General features: G+C 31.7%; 6 protein-coding genes and 1 long non-coding RNA gene across 8 annotated transcripts; 4 read left to right on the forward strand and 3 right to left on the reverse strand.

Moving 5' to 3' along the window:
• The first annotated feature begins 14 nt into the window (after positions 1–14).
• Positions 15–4,987, forward strand: LOC145742598 (outer dynein arm-docking complex subunit 3-like). Its single transcript, XM_082560374.1, has 12 exons — positions 15–23; positions 207–309; positions 831–1,035; positions 1,419–1,589; positions 1,889–1,976; positions 2,068–2,223; positions 2,857–3,012; positions 3,251–3,399; positions 3,472–3,539; positions 3,657–3,871; positions 4,191–4,367; positions 4,730–4,987. The coding sequence occupies exons 1-12, from the start codon at positions 15–17 to the stop codon at positions 4,985–4,987; spliced, it is 1,755 nt and encodes a 584-aa protein (XP_082416500.1).
• Positions 4,988–5,483: 496 nt separating this feature from the next.
• LOC145743304 (E3 ubiquitin-protein ligase RNF4-like) lies at positions 5,484–8,755 on the reverse strand. 2 transcript variants are annotated; one of them, XM_082561239.1, is made up of 5 exons: positions 8,634–8,755; positions 7,875–7,981; positions 6,626–6,711; positions 6,473–6,559; positions 5,484–6,072 (listed from the first exon to the last, which is right to left on the reverse strand). In XM_082561239.1, exons 1-5 carry the CDS (start codon positions 8,687–8,689, stop codon positions 5,923–5,925), a joined length of 486 nt encoding a protein of 161 aa, XP_082417365.1. In that variant the 5' UTR covers positions 8,690–8,755; the 3' UTR covers positions 5,484–5,922. The 2 variants fall into 2 exon arrangements, with proteins under 2 accessions (XP_082417365.1, XP_082417366.1); XM_082561240.1 differs by lacking the exons at positions 7,875–7,981; positions 8,634–8,755 and adding an exon at positions 6,798–7,025.
• Positions 8,756–10,295: 1,540 nt separating this feature from the next.
• Positions 10,296–11,570, forward strand: LOC145743743 (uncharacterized). The gene is made up of 3 exons (XR_014281039.1): positions 10,296–10,403; positions 10,850–10,996; positions 11,468–11,570. It is a non-coding gene; the product is annotated as an uncharacterized LOC145743743 (long non-coding RNA).
• Positions 11,571–11,730: 160 nt separating this feature from the next.
• Positions 11,731–17,234, reverse strand: LOC145741705 (rab3 GTPase-activating protein catalytic subunit-like). Its single transcript, XM_082559343.1, has 4 exons — positions 16,995–17,234; positions 16,326–16,499; positions 15,875–16,047; positions 11,731–15,427 (listed from the first exon to the last, which is right to left on the reverse strand). The coding sequence occupies exons 1-4, from the start codon at positions 17,213–17,215 to the stop codon at positions 12,435–12,437; spliced, it is 3,561 nt and encodes a 1,186-aa protein (XP_082415469.1). The 5' UTR covers positions 17,216–17,234; the 3' UTR covers positions 11,731–12,434.
• Positions 17,235–17,725: 491 nt separating this feature from the next.
• On the forward strand, positions 17,726–18,661 carry LOC145743822 (uncharacterized). Its single transcript, XM_082561870.1, has one exon. The coding sequence runs from the start codon at positions 17,974–17,976 to the stop codon at positions 18,445–18,447; it is 474 nt and encodes a 157-aa protein (XP_082417996.1). The 5' UTR covers positions 17,726–17,973; the 3' UTR covers positions 18,448–18,661.
• A 5-nt stretch (positions 18,662–18,666) lies between these two features.
• LOC145743821 (uncharacterized) lies at positions 18,667–19,756 on the forward strand. The gene has a single exon (XM_082561868.1). It carries the CDS (start codon positions 18,695–18,697, stop codon positions 19,610–19,612), a length of 918 nt encoding a protein of 305 aa, XP_082417994.1. The 5' UTR covers positions 18,667–18,694; the 3' UTR covers positions 19,613–19,756.
• LOC145742599 (uncharacterized) lies at positions 19,753–24,721 on the reverse strand. Its single transcript, XM_082560375.1, has 9 exons — positions 24,508–24,721; positions 24,266–24,334; positions 23,894–23,971; positions 23,659–23,770; positions 22,918–23,012; positions 22,748–22,823; positions 22,274–22,438; positions 22,061–22,199; positions 19,753–21,476 (listed from the first exon to the last, which is right to left on the reverse strand). Exons 1-9 carry the CDS (start codon positions 24,618–24,620, stop codon positions 20,077–20,079), a joined length of 2,247 nt encoding a protein of 748 aa, XP_082416501.1. The 5' UTR covers positions 24,621–24,721; the 3' UTR covers positions 19,753–20,076.
• Between the last annotated feature and the right edge of the window lie 1,768 nt (positions 24,722–26,489).

Genomic DNA, 26,489 nt, shown 5'->3' on the forward strand with positions numbered 1-26,489 from the left:
ATTTTCTATTTTAAATGAATTTTGTCACGTGTTATTTTACTACAAACTGGCAAACTATGACATCACAATAAGAATTATTTTAAATATGACGCAATAAATAAAATTACCTGACCTAAATTGTAGTTTGTAAAAAATTTCATTCTTTTTTTGGTTCCAAACTTGAAAAGATCAGGAAATTTTTAATATACGAATTAATTCAATTCAAGGTTAAGAAATCTAAGAATATGGTAAAAGAAAAAACTAAAACTGGCTGTGATGCCGGGGATCCAGGCGCATGGACTGTACACGATCGTATTGAAGAAATTAAAGGTTACTATTGTACAAATATTATAATTTTTTCAGCTTTATAATACAGCATTCGATTGTTTTTATTTTCATTTATCCTTAATGTGGTAAGGTCAACTTCAAGACCCAATCATAGAGTAACAACCGTTACTCCGACCTATAGTCTCGAGCTGCCTTTGACAGTTTGGGATATTATAGATTATATTTGCCCGACCATTAGGCTGCTGATTATATTAACTGTTGGCTTAGCAGAAGTTCATACCGTTTATAGCACCCTACTCAAAAACGCTACAGCAAAAGAAAAACGAGAATCGAACCCAGGACCTCATGCAGTAAAGCCAAATTCGTAAAATGCAGATCATTTTTTAGATTAAAATTTAACCACACTGCTTTAGTTTTAAGTAATTATTGGTTTAAAGTTACAATCATATTAGATAATTAATTATATGTGTTTAAAAAAAATGTGAGCTTTATAACCCAAAATTGTAAAACGATCCATACACAGTATACTAACAACCAATATTAATTTATTATTTTATTTTAAGGCAAGCTCACCTTAAAACAGCGCGACCAGGAAGCTTACTTTGCTTTTTTGCAGCAGTTAATCAAAGACAACGAAACCTTGATCCGAAATGTAAGAGCTCAGATCAAAGAAAAGCAAATCCAGCAAAAACAAAGCATAAATGCGGACGAACACGTGATCAGAAGCGGTTTTACCAAAAGCAGGGAAAGCCAATTGGCTATGCAAAAGTAAAATCACGTTGTATACATATTTATCTTTATTTTCGATGTGGGAAGGTTGATTTTACAACCTAAACATAGAATAACATCAGTCACTTCGACCCAGTCTCGAGTTGCCTTTAGCAGTTTGGAATATTATAAATTATAATTGTCCGATAAGTATGCTGCTGACTAAGTGTTGGATCAGCGAAAGTTTATAGCCTCTTACTCAAAAGCGCTACAGCATGAGAACTGAGGATCGAACCCAGAACCTCATGTAGTGAAGCGAAAGGTTCATGACCACTACACAACGCTGCCGGTTACTATATTTACGTTTGTGCTTTCTAAATACTAAAAAAATTACGTAAACTTTAAGGAGTTGCTAAAAATATTAAATGTTTTATTTATATTAGGTATGATGTTGCCACAGCATTTACTGAAAAGAACGAACATGTGTTTGATAAGGTTAGCCAATTGAACGCTGCCCGACATGAACGTAATACTAAACTTAAAAGGCTTCACGAACTGGCATTAACTTTGCGCGATCTTAAAAAATTGGCAATAACTAAAGATGAAGAAGCTAGGTTAATATCAGTGTGTTTAATAAGATAATGTCCTAATATTATATCAGAAAAATTAACGATCTTTTCTACACTAAGTAAAGTACGTCTTAAATAACCAAACAAATAAATACTTTTGTTTAATGTCAAGTCAGATAACAATTCATTTTTAAACAAACTAACCTAATAACGAATTCGTTTATCTTAATAAAAAAAATCAAATTGTTATCGGGTTAAAGTTGTCATTGAGTTGAAAATAACCAGTCACCATGTTTTTATAAATTAAATAAAAAAATTTTTAAAAATATTTGTATTTTTTGTAGCCAAAGAGTTCGTGTTTTAACCACTTCGCTTGACAAAATGCAAATGAAATGTAGCTCGTGCAGATTCGTTCAAAAAACTTATCAAAAGGTGAAACAAAAACTACTAAGATATAAAATGATAAAATAAGCAAAGTAGTATTGTACAAAAGTCATTTGCAAATCTTGCACTTTTGTTGTAGATTTTATACAATCTTGGTCGCGCCAGTTTAACCCTACCTGGATGTCTTAACAAGCTTGAACGTAACTTGAAGCGTATTCAGAACGAGGTTAACAACCAACTTGTGAAGATTCAAGCTGGTGCTAAAAGAGCGTACGACCAAACTAAAGTCGAAAAGGTAAAAAGCAAAAGTCAATAAACACAACACTTGACATTATAAAATACTAACAAAGGCTACGACACTTCATGTTGTAGCGTTCTTATATCAGAGATTTAAAAAGCAATCTCTTTATTGAAATCCGTTATCTGCAACTTGAACAAAACTAGTTTTATAATAAAGGCCCGTTCACACGGCGTACGCAACGCAACGTAACGTAGTATAAGATTTTGCAACCATTTAATATGAACAGAGTCGTTCACACGTACGAAAGTTTGCGTAAGTTACGTAAGATTTCGTAAAGTTTTGTAGCTGAAGCGAAATTTACGCAAGATTTCGTAAGTGGTATACTTTTATGAGATATTTTGTATTTGTTAATCCCTAGAACTCGTAAAGTTACGTAGCGCAACGCAGGCTTGTCGTGTTAACAGGCCTTTAACCTTAATCGTGAGTAAACTTAGTTACTTATAAGAAAATGATTCTATTGTTTTGTAATAACTTACCTAGTGACACTGTCTAATTAAATACCTGTAAACGTCTTTTATAAGCACTTACAATGTGCTAAGTTACTTTAGCGTAAAACTTAATAACTCTAGAGTCTGTATATTATTGTAATATTGTCTTAAGCTTTTGAAATACAAAATTTAACTGCAGGAACAACTGGAGTCAGTTATTTTAAAAAGAAAAAGAGCGAGAGATTCAAGGTTGGCTGCAACGCGAAAGAAATTCAAAAAACTGAACCAAGAAGGCGTTGAAAGAGAACCAAGGACCAAGAAACGGGCAACGAATAAAAGTGGACTATATGATTGGGTAAAACTAAGAAGTAAAACGGTCAGTAGTATTACAATCAATGTTAGCTATACTAGAGCCTATACTATGGTTAACTTCTGTTACCCATTTGCAATAAAACATCAGGTCAGGTAAATTTCGAACTCTATTTAAAGAAAATTGTAATGTTAATGATATTTTAGTTTGTATTTAGCAAGAAGATACAAATAGGCATAAAAATATAATAGCAAAGCATTTATACTTAACATCATATTTTAAGGCAAATGATCGTTTACTAAAAGCTGAAGCATCTGGAATTTTCTGGGCAAAATTCAATGAAACCAAAACTGCTATGGATCAACTGCAAGATCATATGTGTGTGAACGAACCGAATTCCGTCGCACCTTGTTTTAAACGACAAATTCAAAGGTAATAAAATATAGTTAAGATATTAACAAAGCATATATATCATCCTTTTTTTGATTTGTGCCTTACTTTTAGGTATGAGAGTCTAAAAAAGACAGTAGACGCGTTGGTAAAAAGAAAAGAGTATCTAACAACTACCTTGGGTAAGTGTAACAAATCAAAAATGTGCCTAGTTTTAAGGGACGCCTTTTAAAGCCTAAATCATATAAAAAAAAGCCATTTAGGTAAAACAGTTTCCAAATGTTGTTTGTAAAACTCAGACAAAGAGCAAGACGTTCTAACAGAAGTAAAACAAATGCATCAAGACATAGTATTCGACACTATAGAAAAACGAGAACGATTTGAGAAGGAGATCAACGAAATAAATACGAACAAGAATTCGAAGATTGAGATGTTGGAGAGAATGACGAAAGTATTTTTGCAAGTCAGTGATGCAGTCGATCATCTTCGAAGAAAGATTATTTCAAGCGAATGGGTAAGTAAAAACGTTTAGCAATAACGAAAATATTAAAAAAAGGAAGATAAATCCAAAAATTGTATTTTTAAAACGCTTTTGAAGTTGGAAGGCCGACTAGATAGCACTTACAAATTGACAATTGGGCTTATGATGAATTTTAATAGCTACATTTTAATAACACAATTCTTATACAACAAAAGCGTTAAAAATATGCTGAAAAATTTTTCGTATCACTTAAAATCTGTGTTAATTTCATATTTACAGCCTTTATTGAATTGCTAATAAAGTTTCATAGCTAAAAAAACCTGCTACCTAAATACGATATTATTGTTTTAAGGTTGATAAAAAGGTTCAGACTAAAATGGGAATAAGCAGAGAAGTAAGCAAAACAGTTGCTGGCAAAACTTTGATAGAGTTGAACAATATTGAAGATACTTTGAATGCTTTAATCTTATGTGGAGATAAATTACAAGATATTGTAAACAACGTGGAAGCAAGAACAAAAGAACAACAGGTTCAGTATAGTGGTTGTTTAATTTAAATTAAGCCAAAGTGGTTTGTTGGTAATGTAATATTTATTAGTATATCTATCTAAGACTCACTGACAAGGTTTTAATCAAAAATAAAAATGAGTGCTGCCCTTTTCTATCGCACCATTGTTAGTTTACTTTTAGTTCGTTTTTTCTTGGTAAATTACAATGTTTGAAAACATACTAAAAATTAGAGGTTTTAATTCAAAAAAATGGTTTGGCCAATTTTCCCCACATAATTCGCTTTTTGTTTGTTATTTTCTTAGTAAATGTGTTAGTGGGAAAATCAGCAAGTTTGTTTATAACGTTTAAGCCTAAATACCGTAAAATTGTCGTTGTAATTTAGGCTGGCGAGGATATATTAGACGCAGTCTGGGGTGACAAACCACAAGACACACTGGCAGATGTACAAGGCTGCGGCCCGAACAACACTCGCATTATCATAGCCGATGACGAAGATATACAAACTCCCGAAGACTTTTTGTGCGACGACGACGATGCGAACGACGAGTACCTGTCACGTGACCAGATAAAGCAAGTTATGTTGAAAATGAGCGAGAACGCCACCGCGCGGAGAAAGCGAAAACGAGGCTCAAAAAAATAATAAACTATATTGTATATAAATGCAATGTTGAATTGTTTTAGAGGTTAAATTATTTAAAAATTATCTATATTACCAAGGGCAATGATAAAATACACCGGCAGCGTGGTGTAGTGGTAAGAACACTTGCTACACCACACATGGGGTCGTGGGTTCAATCTTCACTGATCTCATGCTGTAGCGCCTTTGAGTAAGGCGCTATAAACGGTATGAACTCCTGCTTAGCCGGCACTTTATAAGCAGCGTAATTATCGGGCAATTATAATCTATAATAACCCAAACTGTCATAGGCAACTCAAGACTGCGTCGGAGTAACTGATGTTACTCTATGTTTAAGTCAGGAGAGAAATTGTTTAAGTCAGGAGAGAAAAAAAATATTGCCATTTTCTTGTACTAGTTGCTCTGACCTTTTATATTATATAACATCCAAGACATACTAGTTGCTCTGACCTTTTATATTATATAACATCCAAGACATAAAGGGATTTTTGTATTAAGCTTAGGTTAAAAAGCAATAGATCCCCAAAACTGGCAATCACACAAGGAAAATTTTAAATAAAAATGTATTTTTTAAAGTTTTTTGTAATTCTTTTTAAATGAATACATTTCCATGTACCCTATAAGTCATAAATATTAATAAAGAAAATGTAGAGTTTTAATATTTGAAACCAAATACTGGCAATGAGTATCTTAAAAACTAACATCGTTCAAGACCAGTTTCTGATAAGTAAAAACGCATTTTCAAGCAACTAAAAAAACAATAAATCTAAGAAAAAAGAAACAATAATATAATAAAAAAAATAACAAAGTAATAATAAGAAAAAGAAATAATAAACATCAAAAAACCCAACCACTGCTTCTCATAACGTGACGTCACTAACACCGAATGACGTCATAAGCAAAGAGCGTCGTGGGTATCAAACGATGATATCGCTTGTTTATAAATAAAGGGGATGGACGTTTCTAGGGGTTAGTTTTTTTCGGCAAGTGGGGCACTTTTTACTGGATTGAATGCTTTTAGTAATACAGGGTTTACAAAACACGTGACCACACACGGTTGAGCAAATTTCATGACCGTTTCCTATGATCTACAACAAGTTAAAATCGTTTAAAATTTACCGTTTTTTATTAGGTTAAAATGGTAAAAACGTGAAAAAATATTTAAATACTTATAAATACAATTATTTTCTATAATAAAAGTAAAAAAGAATTGAAAAGAAACAAAAAAATTTTAATAAACTTTTTTTGCTAAATTTAATTAATTCGCAAAATTGTTTAAAATTATCCAATTTTTAGTAGTTTTTGTTGATGATAACGTTAAAAAATAGATTTAAATACTTACAAATACAAATATTTTTAAGTATTAATAAAAAAAAACTGAAAAAAAAATATTAATAAAATTTTCCCAATTTATTTAATTTGCGTTGTGTTAAATTATAATAACACGAGATTCAAAAATTAAAAACGCAAAAACATTTATTTTCTTACTTTGTTTAATGGTTCTAGGCAGACAGGACAGGTAAATTGGACAGTTCGGTGTTGGCGCTGAGATGTAGATGATAATTCATTTTTATTCTAAAAATTAAAAAAAATTAAAACCTACAAAAAATTGCACATTTTTAAAATTTTTTTTCTACTTACCTTAAGTCGTTTATTTTTTCGTGGGGTGGGCGATGTTAAGTCAACCGTGTCGATGATGTCATCACTAGTAGGGCAGGTAAGGTCAACTAAAAAAAAATATTTTAATAAATTTCATTTTTAAGGGTAATATACTAAAGTGCATGAAAAACGTTGGTTAAGAGAACTGACTAACCGTCATCAATATCGGAATTAAAAATTATATCTAAAGCCTCTTGTGCTGAATAAAGCCGACGAGTTAATGTTAAAGTTGACATAACTGTTAAACACAATTAAACTATAGGCTTATGCACTAAAAAATACAAAAATAATAAGACTATTATATTGACTATACTAAATTAATTATTGCTTTATATTATAACACAATAAACTTTGTCTTAGCTGTATTTAAATGCTGTCTATACACCAGTTAGTGCTTTCGTTGAATGGCTAGGTAAAGGTATATCAAAATTTAAAGTTTTACCGTTACATTCGCATGTCGAGACTTGTGCTTACAATAAAACTGAGCGATATACGAGCTAATAAACAGCTGATCAATTTGTGTAAACAAACGATCAGCTGATCGGAAGAGAGTGTGACGTAACAAAAGAGAGGTGATATGATTGGTTAGCGCGCTAACGTATTTAACATGAGAGAATAATTTACATTACAATCAATACATTGGGAAAAAAACGAAAAAATAAAAATAACGTGGGCATTTTAACACTTATGACAACCATTAAAATAAACTAAGTTAATAACAACCAATGGTTGCTAGTTTTATGGTAACATATAATATAACTAGTTTTAATTAGTTTGGAAATAACAATAACTAAATTAAATTTAAATAAAATGAAATAAATTTGAACCCTATAAAATGTTTATTTTTTTATCAATGTTATTTAAAATAACACTAAAATGGACAAATATTTGAAAAAATTGTAGCAAATAAAAATCGATAATCAAATATACATATATAAAAAAATATTAAAATTTTCGGCCAATTTAAAAAAATAAATTTTCAACCAAGAGTTCCAAAATTTTAATTCTTTTCATAAAACTAGTAACAGCCTTTCCTATCGCCACTTAGTTAACTGTAAGAATATAGTCGCAACTCCAAACTAATATCTGTATGTAATAATTTACCTGGGCACTACTATTAGCAGTTTTATATTTTTGTAGGCATATAGATTGGACATACATATAGATATATTTTTATATATATACAAATATTCCATTATGCTCCGTTAAATAAATAACAAAGCACACTTACCAATTTCATTTGTTTGTGTATTATTGTTATTTTGAGAGGCTTGGGAACTGACGATTATGACCTCATCAATTGATGGTTCACGCCTTCTCCTTCTTCGAAGTGGAGGCCTAAATTATATTTAAAATTTAAAAAAATAAATTTTAAATGAAGAGATATAAAAGTAAGAAATAAATAATATTACTAACACCAAATAGATAAAAAAACGACACAATTAAAAGTTTTTTTTTAAATTAGCTTCTTTAATATAAAAATTAAAATATGTATATATTGAATTGCTATAACACAAGTGACTAAATGGTCAACTTAATTGCAAAGTTTTTAAAAAAAAGAATATATATATATACAAAAAAATTGATTTAAAGAAAATATAATATGACTCCATTAAAGCTCTTTGTGTGTATAGTATGTGTCACTAATACGACCTTATCAAATAATACAATAGATTATAGTCATCCATAAAATTAAAACTTCTATCTTGTTTAACATTATGTAATTTTACTTTTAGATTAAGTAAGCAAAAAAATAACAACCAATGAATAAATAAAAACAAATTATATATATATATAATCAATTTAAAGCCATACTAATTTCGTATTTTAAAAGTAGGCTAAAAAATATTTTTTTGTCCAATTTTTAATTTTGCATCCCTTATACTTTAAAAATTTTAGGTTCAATTAACGATTTGATCTAGCACTATTTTTTTAATTTTGAAAATTAAAAAAAAACTTTATTTTAATTTAAAAACTATTAAACTATTACCTTGTTAATACTGGTAGTTCTTGGGTAACAATTTCTTCACAATCTGAGTTACTCATTTTTTTAATAAAGTCTAAAAATTTTAACAACTAAGTTTTACTAAAAATACAAACTTTATAATTACTGAAAAAGATTGTTTTAACATCAATATTTTTTGCTTTATTTCTTATTATATATTGCTTTTCGCTGTTATGCTATGATGTTATTTAGTAATTTATACTCTTGATTATACTTAAACTACCTAACAATTAGTGTAATTTACATAATAAAAAAAAACTGACTATAGACAAGCTTAAGAATGTACGAGTTAAGACAGTTTTTTTTGGTGTTTTTTTTTATAAAATCCCCTTTTACATCATAACCGTATTTACATATTTAGTTTATGTAGTCACGTTTTGTCAAAATCTTCTTAAAGCGACAATGTTATATAATTTACTGAATTTACGTTTTGTTTATTTTTTGACCTGCCAGCCTGTCGGCAATCTGGCAATGGATCGACAAAAAATGAAAATGGCCTTACAAAGGGGAAGACACAAACTGACAAGACAAAGGGTTACGCTCAGTCAGTCAGTACGCTATTACAAGCCGACAAATGTCAGCAAAAAAACACTAAAACTTAGTCCACTTTATGTAAGAAGGCAATGAAATAATATCTACATAACACAATTATTCTAATCGTAGTGTTTACCTCTACTCAAGAAAACTAAAAGCGCAAAGGGAATTGAATGCAAATTAGAATTTAACACACACACTAGAATATGGGAATTACGCTGAGTCATTTTAAGAGTGACGAAATATTTGGAAACAATATAGGATATCTATAAACATTCGTTTGGAAAAAAGTTTTAAAAAATCCACCAATTTAAATACTTAAAGACAATTTTATACAATTTCTTAGCTCATAAAAAAATTTAACAAAAAGTAGAGTTTACAACATTAATTTTTTTAACTATTTTTAAGAAATAAAACACCCATGACTATTTTTAATAAAAAATAATGAATTTCGTTTTACATATTTTAGAGAACAACTATCCAAAAATGGTTACAAATATGTGTATAAAGATCAATTGATTAACAAACTTTTGTTTATTAACCTTAATCCTTGAAAAAGCAAAAACCTGATGGCCCAAAAAACAATCAAAAAACAAACAACAGGTTAACCTAATTTTGTTTTAAAAAAAACGCAAAATAAATTTATTTTTCTATATAAGAAATAGTTCTAGTACATTATTTATTTTACTTAAAAAATTTGTTGCTGAAGTAAAGATCTAAACAGTTTTAAACTTACTTTGTACCTATAACGTCTTAAGTTATATAGTTACAAAATAAACGCGTTTAAAATAGGTTTAATATTAGTAGATTGGCAACTAAAATTTAATATTAAAAAATGAAGTTAGGAATTTTTCTGGCTGTGCTGTTTTTAATCTGCCTTAGTGTAGAATCTCGAAGAAGGCCACCAAGCTTAACTGCAAATAGCCATATTATGAGAGGTATTACAAATTTAGTTTAACAAAATTTTTTTAAGAATTTATTATTAACCAATTAGTTAAAATATTATAATTGTTTCTTAAAATCACTCTTTATAGCTCTACTATACAATAATCTTAAGTTGTATTAAATAAATCATTAACATAAATTATATTTGTTGTTTTCTAGTGACAAGATGCGTTATTGATACAATGAAGAAGGATGCAAATTGCCCAAGTACTTGCGATTCAGATTGTGATGTACCACTGACTCATGTGAACTGTACGAGCACGTGCGTTAGAGAAAGTAGGTTTTTACGTTTATTCCAAAAAGTTGAAATAAGTGTTTTAAACGTTCTCTGTAAATAATATAAAACCGCATTAGTGTCTATATCAATCAAAATGTTATCTAGTTTATATGTTATTCTATTTCCAAATATTCGATTTTGACAATTTTTTTATATATTTTGTTATAATCGATATGTATGGTCAACTCCACAATCTAAACATAAAGTAACATTAGTTGCCCAGAACCAGCCTTGAGTTGCCTTTGAAAGTTTTAAAATAGTATTATAATTGCCTAATAATTAAGCCTCTGATTAAGCTTTGGCTCGGGAGAAGTTTTCTTGTTTATTTCGCCTTACTTTAGGGCGCTACAGCATAAAAGCAGTGGCGATCGAACCCAGGACCTCATGAAGTGAAGCCAAGTGTAGGATATTAAGCCAAACCAATCATATTTGTTTTTTTAATTAGGTGATACAAAACCTGCGATAAAAACGTGTGTAATGGCTTGCAAGGAAACAGGAAACGTCTGTAATACCGGGACTCGTGGAGAAAACTTTGCTTGTAGACATATAAACATGTGTTTATGTGCAACGTGCGTATCAGGGTGCACTGTTGGTAAGTTCAAAGTTAATTGTAAACAAGTTTAATGTCTATTAAATAAATAATACCGACAGCGTGGTGTGGAGGTAAGAACACTTGCTACACCACACATAAGGTCGTGGGGGCAATCCCAACTGCTCCCATGCTGTAGCGCCCTTGAGTAAGGTGTTATAAACGGACAATTATGTTCCCTTTAGTATCCCAAACTGCTAAAGGCAACTCGAGACTGGATCGAGGTAACTGTTGTTACTCTATGTTTAGGTCGCGCATTCGACCTTTCCACAACAAGGATATATACAAAAAAACATAATAATTTACAGGCATATGAAAAAAATTTTAGTTAGCCCAAGATGTTTACACCAAATCGTTAAAGCATCTGTATTTTCAAGTACAGTACTAGTTATTGTTAAGTGGTTATTAAAGAAAATAAATCCTTCTTTAAAGTTTTGTATTCGTGGAGTTTTAATCAAAACATTTTTATTTTAGAAGGAGTATGTACTAGAACGTTTGCAGGAATGCATCCTTGCGACTCAGCTAAAAGATAAAATTATTAACTAATTTTTGTCAACTTTTTTTGATAACATCAAATTCTAAAAACTCACAACTAGAAAAACTTACATATAAAAATATATGTGTATATGTTTAAGATGCCATTTTGATGATAAAGTTTATAAGATCACACTACTAAAACTGTTTGCAATTTTAATGAAAATAAACGTGACATTTTGATAAAACAATTGTTATTTTTCTAACTATAATTATGTTAACCAAACTAAATATTCTAAAACTTGTTTTTGTATATATCTTTATCCTCGATGTGGGAAAGTGGAATGCGCGACTTAAACATAGAGTAACATCAGTTACTTCGACCCAGTCTCGAGGTGCCTGTGGCAGTTTGGGATATTTTAGATTATAATTGTCCGATAATTATGCTGCTGATTAAGTGCTGGCTCAGCAGGAGTTCATACCGTTTATAGCGTTACTCAAGGGCGCTACAGCATGAGAGCAGTGGGGATTGAAACCACGACCTCATGCGTGGTGTAGCAAGTGTTCTTACCTCTACACCACGCTGCCGGACAAACTTAATCAATTTATTAAAATCACTTCATTTTATAAGCAATAGTTTACACTAGTATAACAGATTGCACAAAAAATAAAACATGAAACTTCGATATTTCACCAAACAAATTATTAAACCAATCATTCAATACCAAATACAAGCAAGACAAATTACCTATTTAATAAATTAAAGGCAAAATAGTATAAGTCTAACACCAATAGCATTAGTTTGTTATAAACAGTACAGCATTAAAACTTAAAAACTTTAGATGTACAAAAACGATGAAATAAATCAATACTGTTAAAGCGCCCATCACAATTAAAACTAAAATAAATTAACTACGCATCGTTTTAAACACCATTTCTTATTTAAAAAAAAACTTTTAAATCTAATTTAAAAAAAGATTGTATCACTGGAAACAGCAGAAGCGATACGAAATTCGTTGCGCATCAATACAGCGTACATGCGATGCGGTAACTTTCTAGATGTAAAGGAAGGGTGGGAGGCGGTGGTACGTATTATAAACTCTCTACCAGTCGGTTTGGGCAAGGGGTTGACTGACGTCTCGACAAATTCCGACATTTGATCTGAAGTGTTTTGATGAAGCAGCTTTTGCTCGGTTTCAAAATACTCTTTCACGATTCGACCTTCTTTGCCGTTCGGACCCCCAGTTAGTTTAACTTCAGGATGCTCAAGTAACTTTCGTACGAATTTCTGAACTTCGTCTTGGCTTCCTAAGCTGGAGAATTTATGCTGCAAGGACCTAGCGCGTTCTATAAGACACTCTGCAAATGTAATTTGTCTAACCAGATCTTGAAACTGTGCTTTTTGCTCCTTTGTCCAAGCGTTAAATTGGTTTGCAATTGAACCTGACATTCGCCAGCTGTGAAAAATTTGCCCAGCTTTTGATTCGATTTGATTACATAGAAGAGACAAACTGGGTAAACAGTCAGATATAAATTCAGAAGAAGACTTAAGGTTTAAAATTGCTTCATGAATACATACAGGCAACAAAAGTTGAGTCACTTCAGATGGTTTAAGATTGGTTAAAAAATGCAGCACCTTTTCTGCTTCTTTTGTGTCGTTGAACAAACGTTTTTGTCTATGAGCGGGAATGGGTTTCGCGGCTTTCCAAGTCGTTACCCAAAGATTGTCGGGTATTTCCATGCGTTGAGATAAGACCCCGTTTTCAAAATCACGAGGCGAATACCATCTTACGAAATCTTCTAGTACGCATCCAGGATTTGCTGCCCTAAATGACTCCATATCTGAACTTAACGACGCACTTTGCATTCTGGCTCTTAGGTTTGATCCTTCTTTTGTATCTCCAAGTTTTGCAAAAATAGATGCTTGTTCTTCTAATTGATCTTCCGTTAATGGAGCATGGTCCTGGGTTATTGGTATATAAAGCGGTGTGTCAATTTTAAGTAGGTTCATATTCCCAAATGGCTTTAATCGTCCTTCAGCTGGGTAAGTTTCGATTTCAACTTCTTCAGATTTAGAAATAGTAGAGTTAATTTCATCATTTTCTGTTTCTATTATCATTTCAGTGTCTTCACTTTTTGTTACGTCTTTTATTTCTTCATCATTTTGATCTTGAATAGTTAGGATTTCATTATTTTCTGCTGGAAGATCTGTGTCCTCTTCTTCAGGAGAACACTGATCCTCATCTTCAGATTCATTTTCTATTTCTACGGTGCTGTCCATCGATTTAATCTCATCGATAATTTTCTCGGTAAAAATCTCAGTCTCCATTTGCATCTGTTCGATCGATTTCTCTTCTTTCAAATTATCCTCCACCTCAATTTGTTCATCTTCACTCCCATCAATGCTGCTTTCACACTCAAAAAATTCATCTTCCGAGTCCTCTTCTGAAAAGGTCAAAGATAACTTTGATGAAACTTTTTCTTTTTCAGTTGTTGTATACAATGGTTCTGTAACACTTACAGCTATTGAATTTATATTTTGATCTTCAGTTTTAGTGTCTTCGGAAGATTCCGTTTGATTAGAAGTTTCTATTATTTCATTATCAATTTTGCTACAATTTTCTTTCGGATCTTCATCTTTAATTATTGCATCTACAATAGCTTCAGTTTTATCCAGTTTTTCGCAATCTTCTACACAAGTGTTTACAGATTCAGATTCAATATTTTGTTCATCTGAATTTAATTGCTTATTCTCCAATATATTTGCTGAAGTATCAGTTTCAATAACATCTGTTTCAGATGGAATTAAATAGACAGAACCATTTTTAAAAACAACCTTTTCAATTTTTTTTGTTGGTGATGATACAGTATTTTGATTTTCTGATGTAGGTATTGTTTTATCTATAGAGCGGTCTAACATGCTTTCTCGATTAATTTTACAGTTTATACAGTAGTTCAACATATGCAGTTTTTGATGTAATAAACAGGTCCTTAAATCTGGAGTAGATTTACCAATTCCCGGTAAGATTTCAGACGTGTCGAGTAACCTTCGCAGTTCGGTGACAAATGCATGCCACATTTGTGCCAAGGCGCGAATGCCGCCATGGCATAAGTTGACCACCATGGCACATATGGCAAGACGGTGAGTTATACTTGATATTGGCGCGGCTTTTAACTTGTGATGAAATAAAAACGTGTTCGGTTTTTCTTCATGTTCTACAGTACCGCAGAATAAAAATTTCATAACATCTTGCAAGACATCTTCTGAGATAGTTTGACTAGATGCAGATGATATTGCAATACGACCCAATTGGTAAGCTCCCTTCTTTAAAAAACCCTGGGGGTCAGAAACAACTTTTGATATACCCGAAGCCAGTTTAGCTGAAACCAATGGAATTGCACTTTTATGTGGGTCTGTTATACGTTCCAAAGCTTGACTCATGTCGTTTTCGGGCTGCAAACTTTGTCTGCGTTGTACCACAAGTTGTGCTATAGTCTCAGTCCTATCAGATATGTTAATCAGTTCTTGAAGATAGCAGTTAAGCAATGATTGCACATCGTCGGTGTAGCATAACCGTATCGACCAATCAGGTGCTTTTAAAGGATCAAAATCCGAGTGTATGTCGTCATCTGTTATCATGTCTCCGGTAATTGATGACCATTGAGCTGCAAGATGAAGCTGCGCAACTGGATCTTCTAAGCAACCAGACAGGGTTTTAAACTGAGAAGCTACTGTATCTGAATCAATTGGCGCGATGGGCCAAACCCCTTTCGATCCCCACTCATTTAAAATGTAAGTGAATCGTGCCGACACCTCACAGTTTTCAGAGGGCAAACTGGCTTGGTGTAAATGACTTTTAAAGACATAGAGTAAACCGGATAAATGCTGGTATTGTATTGGACATTTTTTAAGGTGAACAATCTGGAAAGAGGTTTGCATACCACTGCTGATTCCACAACCTGTAAATAATAGTTGTATATTTTTTTAAACATTTATTTACCCCTAATGTGGAAAAGTCGACTTCACAACCTAAACATAGAGTAACATTTGTTACCCCGACCCAGTCTCAAGTTGCCTTCGGCAGTTTGGAATATCACAGATTATTTTTTGTCAATAATTAAGCTGAGCAAAAGTTCATACCATTTCTAGCACAATACTCAGGGTGCTACGGCATAAGGACAGTGGGGATCAAACCCAAGATCTAATATAGTAAAGCCAAGTGTTCTGACCATTACACCACTCTGTTGTGTTTTGATCACTACACCATAATATATTAAAAAATAATAAATTTAGATGCGAAAAATTGCTGATTGGCTGTACAAACTAAATCATATACGCAAAAAATCTGACTGCTCTATAGTCCATACCTAGTAATTCCTAAAAACATAATTAAATTGCCAATTTACCTGCATACATTCGTCTCCAATTCTCCTGAATTTGAATAAAAAAAGGAACATCACATGTTGTGTTGTTTAACGCAATACTGCCTGAACTTTGCAAAAGTTTACATTTTGATACACTCTGAATTCCATTCGAACTTAGTGGAGATAAGACCATGAAACATCGCAAGCCATACCACCTTTTAAACAATTTTGTAAAATGCCTAATTCGCTATTTGTAAAATGCCTAATTCGCAAAAACACTTTAGATATTATTAAATAAGTTTCTTTAAATATTAATTTTATCATTATGAATATTATTATAATTAATTTGTAAGAGGTTTTATTAAATTTATATATTACTAATATGAATTTTATTAATCTAATTATTTAAAATGGATTATATAAACATAATAATGATTTGACCTATATTTAATAAAAGAAAATAACTTTTAGAATATTTATGTTAAAAAACAACCTTGCAATGCAGTGAGCACGTGCTGGAAAATCATTTTTCAAATTCATAAAATCTTCGGCGAATTGGGGAAGATGAAAATCCTCCTCATCTGGATCGGATGCCTCCACAAACTTTTCCTGTTCTTCTTTTTGTTTTAATCGATGAAGAGTTAACACGAAAGGCACACTTGAAAAACTAAAAATAAAGAAATTTTAATTCTATGATAATATTACAATTTTTAGTGTACACATAAAGTTGCTTTTTTATTTTATTTAAGATTTTTGCCCATTAGCAAAATTAAAAAGTAAAACTAAGATTTTTATATGTATATTTTATTTGCTTAGTGGACAACATATAAATGTATATATGTCTAATTGATAACTTGCAAAATAAAATAAAATGTTGTTTGTGGTGCGCGCTATAATATTAGTTGAGAGTTGAGACTACATTAAAACAATTAAATATTCTGACTGTAGGTCGCCTATAGATAGTATATATATACAATAAATAAATCATTTAGATTGTTGCAATGTAAAAGATGACAAAATCAATTTTGTTATTTAAAACACACCACGAATATTAAAAGTTTATTTAAAAATATATATATATAGTAAAATATAATTACCAAATTAAATAAATTCTCCTAAAAATTATTTAAATAAATTCTAATAAAATGTCAAAATTAAAAACCTTAAATTTGCAGACTTTGTTTCCCATTCTCCAGTTGTTAACTCATTTACATCAAGAGCTCTGTATCTTACATATCTACTAAGTTGCCAATCTGTTATCGTTTCTTCAACTTGCGTAACAAACTTTTCCCAATCTGTTGCATTCGTAAAGTCGGTAATTTCAAATACTTCTTCGTCTTCTATCTCATTATCCCCAGAACCAGGACCCGGCGAATTGGACATTTTACAATCAAATTAACTTATTTCTGTTTGCAACAAATAAAAAGATATTTTAGAACAGGACAGGCAGCAGGGTGTAGTGGTAAGAACACTTGCTACACCACACATGAGGTCGTGGGTTCGATCTCCACTGAGCTCATGCTGTAGCGCCCTTGAGTAAGGTGCTATAAACAGAACCCCTGCTGACCCAGCACTTAATCAACAGCATAATTATTGGGCAATTATAATCTCTATAATATTCCAAACTGCTACAGGAAACTCGAGACTGGGTCAGAGTAGCTGATGTAAAAATTTTTATATTCTTTAACCTACAGTGCATCGCGTCTTGGTTATTGTGACGTAACAAGTTATGAACGAAACAATAATAAAGTTTAACAAAATGTGACGTTGGCCACGTCACGAAATTACTAGAGTCATAACAACAAATAATTGAGTTTTGTCGCTCAAAATAAACCAGAATTTGTATTTATAAAAGATTTATGTAATTTTGCATGTATTTAATAAATTGCTTTTAATTATTTTCGAAACGTGTGAAATTTTTTGTGGCGTTGTTGTTGCCATTGGTTTGAAATTGCAGCGGGCATATTGTAGGCATATTATAAATCTGCCTATTATTAACTAAGTTTAAAACTTTTAGAAAAACAAGCTTAGTTAGTTATTAAACTTTCTGTAAATGTTATAAATTGTAAAGTGTTGTAGTAGTCGATGTTATATGATTCCTTGTCACTTTTAAAGTTAAAATTTTGTAAAACTTTACGAAAATGTCGACCGTCTCGTCCAACTTATCGATTACAAGCTCAGGCCGTAGATCTTCTAGAGCGACCACATTAACTCCTGACGAAACAGACTTATGGGAGTTATGCCATTATGCTGGTGTAACAATCGACCCCCAAGTATTCCACAACCTCATGGATTTACTTCACATGGATATTCATCCGCAAGCAGTTTTAGAAATGCTTACTAAAATTTCGCAGAGCTCAAAATACAAAGATGCAGGTGGTGATTCAAAGCAAACTGATGCAAAAAAGAAAGACCCGAAGATGTTATCGCAAACCAGAAAACCAAGTCGCTCTTTTGACAATAAATCAGACTCAAATCGAAGTACAAAACAACCACCTAATGTTAGTACGAGACGAAAAGAACCTTTAATGGACACATCTAAAAGTTCAACTACTAAAAGCAAGACCCAAACTAAACCAGACAGTGTTAAATCTGTCCCAAGAACCAATAAATAAACGATGCATTATTGTTTATATATTTACATTTTTGCTAGCTTTTAATATGTACTTTTGTTTAACAATCGTATATATGTATTATCTTTGTATCTTTTTCTCATAGCAATGGTTCATAAAAATATCGACCGAAATTTGCTCTTTATATTTTAAGATAAAATATTTTTAATATGAGAAACTTACTAATATTGCTTATTAAATTTGTTATTTTTTGTAGGTGAATTAAAAGTGATATTTAAAATCGAATGCCATGAGTACACAATACAGTATTCTGTTTAAGCAAGAGCATGCTCACGAAGAAGATATTTGGGCCTGTGTTTGGGGAAAGAGTGAGAAAGATGGCACAGAACACATCGTGACCGGAGCACTAGATGATAAAGTAAAATGCTGGAAATGGGTGGACGAACAACTTGAACTTAAATGGGTTCTGGAGGGCCACCAACTTGGTATTGTATCTGTGGATATTAACAGAGCTGGCACAATGGCAGCTTCAAGCTCCCTGGATGCTCATATTCGTCTGTGGGATCTGGAAGCTGGAAAACAGCTTCGAGCTATAGATGGAGGCACAGTTGAGACGTGGACAGTCGCATTTTCACCGAGTGGACATCACATCGCCACTGGAGGTCAGAGTGGTAAGATTGTAATCATAAACGTTGATGATGGTTGTAGTGAGATCGAGTTGGATACAAGAGGAAAATTTACACTAAGCATTGCTTATAGTCCAGATGGAAAGTATTTAGCTTGCGGAGCAATGGATGGAATTATTAAAGTTTTTGACGTAGCAAGCCAAAGACTCTTACACACTCTCGAAGGGCATGCTATGCCTATTAGGTCTCTAGCTTTTTCACCAGACTCTCATAGGCTTGTGACAGCATCAAATGACGGTCAGATTAAAGTCTACGATGTTAAAAATGCTACTTTTATCCATACCCTAAGTGGCCATTCTTCATGGGTTTTAGATGTTGCTTTCTGCTCCGATAACATTCATTTTGCCTCCTGCTCTGCAGATAAAACCGTTAAAATTTGGGATGGGACTACAAGACAATGTGTAAACACATTTTATGACCATAAAGACCAAGTTTGGTCTTGTTGCTATAACAGCAATGGTTCGAAACTAGTTTCTGTGTCTGATGACAAAGCGATTAACATTTACGATTGCCCAATATAATGTTTAAAAAATGAATTTGTGTTTTTTTGTAGAAGCTTTGTAATAAATCAACTAAAAAAATAAAACTTATTTGTTTTTAACTGAACGCTAGAATAAAAAAATTATAAAACATTTTTTTTTCGAAATTTAATTATTTTTTAAGTTTTACAATAAATTTAAAATCAATCAGTTTGTATATTTTAACAATTACACTTTTGATTTAAGTTACTGTTACATCAGGAAAACGATATAAGTAAAAATTACGTGGCGACAAAAGACCTAAAAGAGTTTTAGTTTACAAATTTACATATTTCAAAAAATAAGAACGATTTTAATAAACTTTCGAACAATTCATCAAAACATTGAATAAATTTGCACAAACTAATTAGAAACCAGAGAACCATAAAAACAACTGGGTCTAAGGGCTTACTTTATACTTACCATTTCAAATTACATGATATAATATAGATACCAACAACAGACTTTTAACGTCTTCTCCCATAAGAGCGGGAGTATTTTGAACGACTGTTGCTACGGCGACGTCTATCCCTTGAATCTCTTCTCTTTCTATCGTTATGCGAGTCCCGACGCCTTCTTGCTGATTTTACCGGTGAACGACTTCTTGAAGAAGAGCTAGAAGAGGAGGAAGAACTATGCCGACGTCGTCGCTCATTTCTGGAAGATTGGTTACTACGACGACGATCTCTGGAGCTACGAACTGGGGAAGACTCACTTTTTCGACTGCGTCTTGAAGTGTTTCTTTTTGGAGAATTTTCGGAGTGTCGACTTCCACTTTTTTCACGCACTGGTGATCGTCTTTTTTCTTCACTGGATGATGACGTAGAAGTAGATGTGTGTCTTTTACGAATAGCTTTAGTGTGCTCTTTTTGTGGTTTTTTAACTTCAGAAGATTTTTCTTTCTCGTCCGCTTTTTGATCTGGCTCAGTTGATGTCGGTTTAATTAAAGCCTTTTTAGGAATAACTTCTTCTTCTGAGTGACTTTCTTCAGCGCTCGAATCACTGCTGGATTTATTTTCTTCCATTTGAGATACAATCTGCTGTTTAGGTTCATCAACAGCTTCAGTTGTATTTTCAGACGGCTTTTCTACCTCAATCGATTTCTTAACTATTTCAACCTCAGTGGATGATTCACCAGACTTTTCTTCATTTTTATCTGAAGTTTTTTCCTGTGTTGTATTTGTTTTACTTTCACTGCTACTATCAGAACTGCTTTGTGTGGCCGACATTTTTTCATCTTCACTGCTACTTGAGGCTGAATCCTTATTCTCTGTTTCGTCAGTATTGGTTTTCTCAACTTTAACATCTTCAGTGTTTAAAGATACAGAAAATGAAGACTTCTCTGCAGCCTCCTCTTCAGTTTGCCCCTCCTTTACTGAAACCTCCACCTTGACTTTGGTTGTTGCAATATCACCTTGTTCATCGGCAATTGATTCAGTGATATTTACTGACCCTGTTTCATTTTTAAGTTGTTGAATTTCCGTTTTTGATTCATCAACGACAGATTCTTGTGAGCTTGGTTTAAACATGTCAGAATCAGATTCAGCGACACTTAACGACACATCCATTGACTTACCTTTTTCATTTTCGCTACCCCCCTTGTTCTCACCCCCAATTTCTATGTCACCCTCCCCATTATTTACCCCATGGGACCCCTCACCCTCCAACTCAACATTAATATCAACATTGGGGTCTTCAGCTAATGCATCGACCCCGTCCGTTTCCTCAATTTTTACCCCCTTAACCCCCTTAACTTCCCTTTTTTCCTGCCTCTCTTCTTTTTCTTTGTGTGAATCCAATGTCTTGATTTCCTCGTCAATAAGAGCCAAAGTTTTTACCATTGAAGCTTTTGCAATCTCGACTTTTTCTAAAAAAGCAAATAATATGGATAGTTAGGATTCATAATTAAAGGTATATAAACGATTTTGTTTTAGAATAAACAAATGAAGTATAAAAATAATGCTAGCTCAAATTTAGTTAAGTTAATAAAGCATTACAGGGAAAGTAATAGTGGGTTGCAGTTCGCTAAAAGCAAATCATTTTTACAAATAGATTAGAAATAGCAAATCAACCAAAAATGGTTCAGACGATAATATAAACACTCTAGTATATTTATGGATTTTTTACAAAGCTATTTTAAACCGGTTTCGAACTAATTGAATCACATCGACATATTTCTGCGAATTGTAGGTAACTATATGGCATTTATTAACATTAACTTTCCATGATCTTACAATGCGTGAATTTTACTTCCGCAGTTCGTTTAGTTGCAATGTAGTTAAACTTCAGTAAGCATAGTAGTAGTACATTTTTAAAATGCAAGGCATCAAGTGTAATAAAAAAAGGATCATGACTTAAATTATTGCTGTAAAATTGCGACCTTATTTTTAGCGAATCGATTTTTAAACGTCAATTTCTGCATTAAAAAATAACAAAATTAGTCAAACCTACCATCTATCCTTTTGTTGCTTTCCTTCAGTGCTCTGATAGTGCGACCAGTCGTGTCCTTGGGTAAAAAAAAAATTGGGGGAGAAGACTTTGTCATTATAAAGTTTTTCTTCCTCTCCCATTCTTTTTCCCAGTCTTCCAACTAAAAAAAGTAAAAAAATTGTAAAATTATAAAATATATATTTTTTTTTTTAATTTAAAAAATTAAAAAAAAACCTCTGATGCTAGAGCAACTTTCTGCTCCAGTAACGTGATCTTCCTCTGCTGGGCCTTTCTTGCCGAGTACAGCTCTCTTCTTTCTGCTGCAGCCTGCCTCCGATCCTGTGTCATTGTCTCCTCCAGTCTCTTCTCAATTTCGGTTCTTCTTTGCTCCTGTTTCACCTAAGGATCATTTATAAAGATTTGTTTTTAGAAAAAGATCATTTTTGATGATTTTTTGACAAATTTATGAACAAACCAGCTTTGAATAAATAAATAAGCTTACAATAAATTTTAATTAGATAAACTGACATTATTAGTTCATACCCTTAATATTTGTTGTTTTATACATTAAATGATCATTATAGGCTAATTAAATTATAACTAAAAAAATCACACTGTGCTAATAAATTTGTAAATTAACCACCTTAACAACACATATATCAATATTGTAACAGAAGTTTTTACATTGTATTTAAAATCTTTACTTACCGCTTGGTCAGCCTTGCTTTCATCTGTTTGAAATCTTGCCAAGGTTCCTAATAACATTCCAAACATTCTTCGATTTCTAAGAAAATAAATTATTTATAACTTACAGTAAAAATCATTATTAAAATACAGTAAAATTAGGTGAAATTTTTTTTTGTTAAAAGCATATTTACCTTGCTTTGCCCTTTTCATCAACATTTTGAGCATTAATTATATCAGTCTTTGTAACTTCCTTTGCAGTAGACACAACTGAAGATTGAACAGTTTTCTAAACAGAATCAATAATAAAGTTAATAGCATAACATATGGTGTATCTACATTAGGGATGGGCCAAACGAATCTGAGTCCGAGTATTAAGAATATTTTAATACTCGTGCTTGTCGAGCATTTTTTAGTACTCGGACGACGAGTTTTAAAAGATCGTATATGATTTACTAAACATAAAAAAACACAAGGTTTGCCTTTTTCTAATAAATTATAATCTACTCTCAATTATATCACGTTATTTAAGTAACGATTGCTCAACAAATACACTTTTTACAAAGTAAAATTTTAAACATAACAAATTTAAGACTTTTACATTTGGGTTTTTTTTTTTTACATTTGGGTTTTTTTGGGCAAATTTTGCAGTTTTAAAATTATGCAGGAAAGATTTTCGTGAACAGTTTTATACGTTTAAATGATGTCATAACCGAGTACTCGGACTCGGCCAAGTATCACGACAAAATACTCGGGCTCGTCGAATCCAAGTTATTTGGATTTCAGCCCATCCCTAATATACATTTAGCATGGCAATATTACTATCATAAGTGAGTACAAATAATATGTTATAGGCATACCTATTCAAAACATACAGATTACATATTGTAAGTCATGCAATTTTTGTTTTAGGTAAGTAAAAATTATTAAGTTACTTTAACATTTTCTTCTTGCTCTTCTTCACTATCTGGAGAAGGATCTCTTTGGGAAGCACGTCTTCCACTCATCACAACTCTTCTTCCAGATTCATTTGGATTTGAAGCAACCCTGAATATAGATCACAATTTTGTTGTATTTGGCTTTCAAGATAAGGTAATGTAACAAACCGAAAAAATGTGTAATTTAGTCGATTTTCTTAAATTAACTACAACATTTCGAAATTAAATTAACCTGCGAATAATTCCACCACTTCGCTTTGCAGGGGGTCCAAGATTTTGATCTTCTTCGATTTGGACATTCCGACCTCGCCTAAAAAAAATTTAAAACAACATTTTATTTTTATAAATATTAAATCAAATATTATAATTGGAGCTAACTGGTATGTACAAATACCATTTAAAACACTGGTATCATGGTATAGTGTTTAGAACACTTGACTTTAACTACATGAGGTCCTGGGTTTGATTCCAACTGCTCTAGAGCTGTAGCACCCTTTAGTAAGACGATACGCTAGGTTTAGGACGTAAAGTCGTCCTTTCCAACAAAGATAAAGATATTCAAAAAAAAGTTTTGTTTTAAATTAAGAGAAACAACTCAGGTTACCTTCCTAAATGAACGGTTCCAAGTCTTCCTCGTTCATTTGAGCGAAACCCTCTCTCTTTTTGACCCACCCTAACAAATAATTAATTGAAAGATAAATAAAATTATTTAAAAAGTAATACACAAAAAAAAACAAGCTGGTTAACTTTAACAATTCAAATTATTGCAATATTAAATAGGAAACAAGACCATGAATTAACAAATATAAATAAACAAGCCAAAAACAATGAAGAAAGGTAACGTACCTTTGCTCGCTTGGGTCTCTTCCAGTAATTTTAATAATATTTTCATTTACGTTCTGGAGATTTTTCTTTGCTTGCTCGATTTGTTCACGTAAGGCATTTACACCCAAAGCCATACTTAATCACCCTACAAACAAATTCTTAACACTATATTAACAGTTTCGACCTTTTTAACAGTAAATTTTAATATAGTATTTTTCGCTATTTAACTGCACGAAGATTTACAAATGTCAAATGGGGAAGCAAAATAACGTTGGTAACACACGTGTTAATAAAGCTAATGATCGTGGCGTGGCACATATATATTACGAAAATTATTATTTAAAATGGTTGATTTACAGGCATAGATAGCTTTTTACTTGTTCAATATCGATATTATATATTAAACAAGGTCATTTAAAACTTTTATTAATTTTGTTTATACTGTCAAATAGGTTTAAATACCATATACGCAAGATGAAAAATCCTGTGTTTTTTATATGTGCTTGCCGCTTGAGGTTTTATGTTGTTCATGCGTTAACGTAAACCGCGAAATTTTACGATTCTGAAGTGAATTCATCCGGTTTTTCAACTGCAAACGAACTGTTTTAAGTGCAACAAGTACCATGAGTAGAAAGCAAACTCCCAGCGATTTTTTGAAACAAATTATTGGCAGACCGGTGGTTGTAAAATTGAATTCCGGGGTGGATTACAGGGGCGTTTTAGCGTGTTTGGATGGATACATGAACATTGCGTTGGAACAGACTGAAGAATATGTTAACGGACAATTGAAAAACAAATATGGCGACGCTTTTATAAGAGGAAACAATGTGTTTTATATCAGCACCCAAAAGCGAAAACGTTTGGCATAAACTTATGTTATTACTCTGCGATTTTTTAATAAATCATTTTTTCTACTTTAGCTACATTGAAAATGTGCTAATTAACATTTGTTATCTAGTCAGATTTCATTCCTTGGTTTTTGTTAGTTTAATTCTAACACAACATTTTGGATACATCTTTTATAATTTCTGTTTCATTAGTGTGTTATTTTACTGCATTATAAGTTCTAAATTATAATTAAAATTCTGTTACGTGTGCCAGTTTTATATTTCTTTCTACTATAAGTAATAAATCAATAAATATTAAAAAAACAATCATGGATAAAATTTAGTACCATGCTTATAATATCAAAGTTTATCATTTAAAATACTGATATTTGTGTTTTAAAAAAAAAATTTCTTTGATAAAATTGTTTGAATTTGTACCCTCTATTAAAACCAATAAAATATAAAAATGTTAATTTTTATAAACAATCTCTTTTCGTAGTTAAATATAAATGGTAAACATACAAATTAACAGTAAAATAACGATTAAAAATCTAATTTTTTCTGAGTTTGAAAATCAACTTAACTTACATATACAAAAGTTAACCCACTTAATAACAGTTTAAGTGGAATTACTAAAACAATGTCTTTTTTGATATGTTCATTATAACTCCCTTAGTATATTATGAGATTCTGTTATTCCTAGTTTTTCGTTGATTTCTTTAATAAAGGATTCCCACATTTCTTCGGAAAGTGGATTTGTTAAAGCTTGGTAAAAAATATTTTACATTATAATTAATGTTACGAAAATGCAAAAACTCCTCCAATGTACATTTAAATAAAGGGGTGTTTTAAATAGTTTAACAGCGATATTAAAAGCAATAGTTGTTTTATAATCAGGAGAGTCAATTTAATTGAAAATGGACCTAAGTAGGAATCAACAAGGCAACTAGGATCACTTGTAGTTTAGAGCCTTTAAACTTAACAGTCTTTGTTAAATTTCAAATTTTTCTAACTTTTTTTTGAAATATAAATGTATAACACAAATATTCACTATATATTTAATATTAGCTTATCATTAATTAAAAATAGTATTTACTAAATTGATCTTTGCAAATATGTTCTATTAGTTAATATTAACCTACCAAAGCAAAATGGTTTGTCAGAGAACACTAAATT

The sequence above is a fragment of the Corella eumyota genome, chromosome 2 (genome assembly GCF_963082875.1).
Source record: "Corella eumyota chromosome 2, kaCorEumy4.1, whole genome shotgun sequence".
NCBI classification, from domain to species: domain Eukaryota; kingdom Metazoa; phylum Chordata; class Ascidiacea; order Phlebobranchia; family Corellidae; genus Corella; species Corella eumyota.